Source organism: Solea solea, chromosome 18 (genome assembly GCF_958295425.1).
Source record: "Solea solea chromosome 18, fSolSol10.1, whole genome shotgun sequence".
NCBI classification, from domain to species: domain Eukaryota; kingdom Metazoa; phylum Chordata; class Actinopteri; order Pleuronectiformes; family Soleidae; genus Solea; species Solea solea.
This window is the reverse complement of record NC_081151.1, coordinates 19307201-19311513: the sequence shown is the minus strand read 5'-3', so window position 1 is coordinate 19311513 and position 4313 is coordinate 19307201. Positions and strand designations below refer to the sequence as shown.

The following is a 4313-nucleotide window of genomic DNA, read 5'->3' as shown; positions in this document are numbered from 1 at the left end:
TCAATTACATTTAGATTCAATTAAAGCGTGTGCTGTAAGTGTAGGGGCCTTTGGATTGATGAAATCTACATGTAATCTCAGATTATGTAAAGTGTCCACAGCCAAATTTACATTTCAGCGCCATAGAATCAACTGTATTTACACATTTTTTAGTAAAATAAACAGAGCCTTAATTAATCACGTGAATACATTTTATTTGTTTAGACTTATAATATAAATTATTTAATGTTGCTATGTAATTGTTATAATTGTTTTTTGTGTCCTAAACATTGCCTTGTGTTTTGTTTTTTGGGGATGGCTACAAAAACAAAAACATTTTACAGCAAACTAATCTAACCTTTCTTAAAATAAAATAGTCGACGTTTAATATCATTTTCGAGCTCCATTTCTTTGTCTTTTTTGTTTTATTTTTCTTGTGACGCGTCCAGAGCGAGTTTGAGTTCCAGACTTTTGTTGCAGATGAAGAAACGTGATCTATACGGTCCGAACCGACAACTGCACCACGCAGGGCCAGTGTCGCAGAGAACTCATTTACTAATGGATTGGTTTAGTGTTTCACTGCACAGAAAACCCTGGAGCCACAGCGGTGCCCGTCTAATCCCTGAAATATAAATGTAGGCAACACACACACACACGCACACACTAACACGAGAGAGTGAGGGGACACTTTTATCTTTGGCACAATCAATTATTTAAAAAAAGTCTTTCATAGGAAATACTGAATTTGTGACCTTGAGAGAGTTTGGATGCGACATTTTACGCACACACACACACACACTTAAGTGGCTGGTTTCCTACTGGTGGTCTTTGGCCCTTAACACATTTGGCAGGTACTGTAACACAGGTTCCTCACATAAAGGACGCGCGCAGTCATGGCACAGACAGAAACTGTCCCTTTTTTTTTTACATTATATCACCTCATAAAGTAAACGGCCTCGGGTAATTGTATATATATATATATATATATAGACTATATATGTATATATGGATGGTGGTCTGAATGTAATTAAGGAAGTGGCGCATGGGTGGAGACCACAATCAGCGTGTGTGACAGTAAACACCTCCACTCACACACATTTATGATGTTACTTTCTGTTTTTGGTCATTAGTGTTTTACTGCGTGTGTGTGTGTGTGTGTGTGTGTGTGTGTGTGTGTTTGGTCCTGGGGATTTTTCAGGTTCCACATAAAAAAAAGAAAAAGAAAAAGAAAAAGAAAAGAAAGAAAGAGGCAAAAGTTTCCTCCACAAACACGAATCTTGTGGGTTCACCCTCCACTGACTGTGATTACTGATAAGGTATAAGGCGAGGCGAGTGTGCGGTTTTTTTAACCCCCCACACGTGGGGAAGCCTATATACGGGGCATCACGATAAAAGGTGTATATTCCGAAGACGTTAATAAGGCTTTTTAAGAGGTCTGCAATAATTGATTAGTGTTTAGGTGCTGCTCTGCTCCCTCAGCTGGAGCAGGAGAGGGGCTGTGGGGGCGGGAGGTGGAGGCGCTCCTATTTCAGCCCCTGACGCACTGCCTCTGGGGAGGAAACGGAGCTGCAAACTCAGTCCTGCTCTGCTGTACAGGGTGCAGGGCAAGACGGAGAGCCAATCACCGAAACGCACAGGCTCCCTTTAAGCCTGACATATCTCCAGCAGGAACAAATTGTCCCAACAATCAACATCCCAATCTGCTGCGCGCATCAGGGGCTGGAGTGGAGAGGATATAGGCCTGCGCTGCGCGGATAAGGATTGCGCTGGATTGCAATTACGTCAAAAAGTCATAATAATAATACTACACGGCAGCTCTCATTGTGGATACCGACGTTTTGGGCGGAGGAGTGAGCTCGGACATCATGTCTATACTGCCGTCCTTCGGGTTTACGCAGGAGCAAGTGGCGTGCGTTTGTGAGGTGTTGCAGCAGGGAGGAAACCTGGAGAGGCTCGGCCGCTTCCTGTGGTCTCTGCCCGCCTGCGATCACCTCCACAAGAACGAGAGCGTCCTAAAAGCCAAGGCTGTGGTGGCCTTCCACCGGGGGAACTTCAGGGAGCTCTACAAGATCCTGGAGAGCCACCAGTTCTCTCCGCACAACCACCCGAAGCTGCAGCAGCTCTGGCTGAAGGCGCACTACGTGGAGGCGGAGAAGCTGCGCGGTCGGCCGCTCGGAGCTGTAGGGAAGTACCGGGTGCGCAGGAAATTCCCGCTGCCCCGCACGATATGGGACGGCGAGGAGACGAGCTACTGCTTTAAGGAGAAGTCCAGAGGAGTCCTGAGAGAATGGTACACGCACAACCCCTACCCGTCCCCGCGGGAAAAGAGAGAGCTGGCCGAGGCCACAGGACTGACCACGACGCAGGTCAGCAACTGGTTCAAAAACAGACGGCAGAGAGACAGAGCCGCAGAGGCGAAGGAGAGGTACGTTTGACTGGCGCCGCCTCGCTGCTGCTTTTAGTTCACAGTAGTAAAAAAAAAAAAAAAAAGGATGTTGACATGTTTTTATTTCGCACCTCGATTTCTCCAGCAACGAAATCCAGTTAAAATCTGGAGGGAGTTTTAACTGGAAATCTGCGCCATTTACGCGCAGGAATTGGAGCAGATTGACACAGAAGTGACAACAACGCAGGGACAGAATCTGAACACAGCAGTGTGTTGTTGTTGTTGTTGTTTTAATCTAAATGTTTTAAATCACAACTGTGATGGTGTCACTTTCTGGTGAAAACGTCGCAGTTGTTTTGTTTGCGGCTGAATTATAAAAATCAAAAATTAAAAAAATTGGCAAGTTCATAGAAAAAAAACAGTGGAGCGACAGTTTGGGAGAAAATGTGTCGTTTTTTGGGGGATTCACGTTAAAGGTTAAAATGACACGTGGAGACACAATGTGTTTGTGTCTTATATAAAACAACACAAAAGTGCCTTTTTTAAAAAACAACAAAAAACTAAATATTTCTGTTTAGGTCAAGGCCAAGGCCTGTTGTGTGTTTTCTGCATCCTCTCATGTATGTTGGCCCAATTCTTTCCTCTTTTTTTTTTTTACAATATTTCCCCTCTCGTGTTTTCATTTCCAGAGAGAACAGTGAAAACAGCAACGCAGGCGGCAACAAACAGAACCAGCTGTCGCCGCTGGACGGAGGAAAGTCTCTCATGTCCAGCTCGGAGGACGAGTTTTCTCCACCGCAGAGCCCCGACCAGAACTCAGCGCTTTTGCTCCAGGGTAACATGAGCCACCCCGGGGCCTCCGCTTACCCCATGTCCGGCCTGGGGCCCCCACAGCCGGTGCACGGCATGCACGGACACCCGCACCAACTGCAGGACTCTTTGTTGGGACCTCTAACCTCCAGTCTTGTGGATTTGGGCTCTTAAGGCTGCCAGATTGTTTCTATTTTACAAAAACAACAACAACAAAAAAAAAGAAATCTGGGCTGGGGTGTGAGGGGAGGAGGGGGGGGGCTGAGAACGAAAGAAAGACTGGTATCAGATTGAATCCATGTATGAAATCACACTATACTGTAGCCTACCTTATAATAATAATAATGAGAATAATAATAATAATAATATAGACTGACTTGTCTGTCGTTAAATTTGGTTCTAGAACAAAAAAATCCCTAATATGCGCTTAACCTGTATATCGCCCTTGTCTGGAGGATTTGTGACCTCCTACACACACACACACACACACACACACACACACACACACACACAAACGCCTCTTTTTTTTCTTTTTTTTTTCCTCCTCGACGTCGAAACTCAACGAAACACTTAACTGGACTTGCCCATTTGCTTAATTTATGATATTTTGTTAAGATAAGGAAGAAGAAGAAGAAGAAGAAAAAAAAAGAATTATAGGAAGGAAAACTCCTGCGATGGAAACTAAAGAGGTAACGTTTTCATTAGAGTCCTGGTTAATTAGTTTCCAATAAAACAAAAGTAATACATTTTGTCTCTGTGTTATTTGTGTATTTGGAAAAAAAAAAAAAGGCAAAGATTTATTATCCTATTTATTAAATATTAAATAGACGACGGCCTTAAATGGCAGATTTTAATTTTAATTTTGTTATTGTGGCTGCATGTTTATGGCGTTTTTTTTTTTTAAATGAAGACAATAATAATTGAATTAAACGCAGTGATAAATTTCAATCACGTATATGATGAGACTTTATGGAGGTGGAGATAAAACTCTGCTGCTCCCTTTGTTTCTTTCTTTCTTTCTTTTTTTTATGTACAATAACAATGGTAATTTAGAACATATCATTCAAAAACAGAGTCACAAAGGGGAAATTTAATTATACCAGTGTGAGTCAACATCAGCAGCTGTCTGTCAGGAGAC

General features: G+C 43.1%; 1 protein-coding gene across 1 annotated transcript; it reads left to right on the top strand.

Annotated features, from left to right (window-relative positions):
• The first annotated feature begins 1523 nt into the window (after positions 1-1523).
• six1a (SIX homeobox 1a) lies at positions 1524-3921 on the top strand. Its single transcript, XM_058614514.1, has 2 exons — positions 1524-2404; positions 3055-3921. Exons 1-2 carry the CDS (start codon positions 1845-1847, stop codon positions 3347-3349), a joined length of 855 nt encoding a protein of 284 aa, XP_058470497.1. The 5' UTR covers positions 1524-1844; the 3' UTR covers positions 3350-3921.
• Positions 3922-4313: the final 392 nt, after the last annotated feature.

What these genes read in the sequence shown, in the direction of transcription:
- six1a (XM_058614514.1), top strand. Translation starts at nt 1,845, where the DNA reads ATGTCTATACTGCCGTCCTTCGGGTTTACGCAGGAGCAAGTGGCGTGC. An exon ending in GCCGCAGAGGCGAAGGAGAG is followed by an intron (nt 2,405 to 3,054) that starts GTACGTTTGACT and finishes TTTCATTTCCAG; the next exon opens with AGAGAACAGTGAAAACAGCA.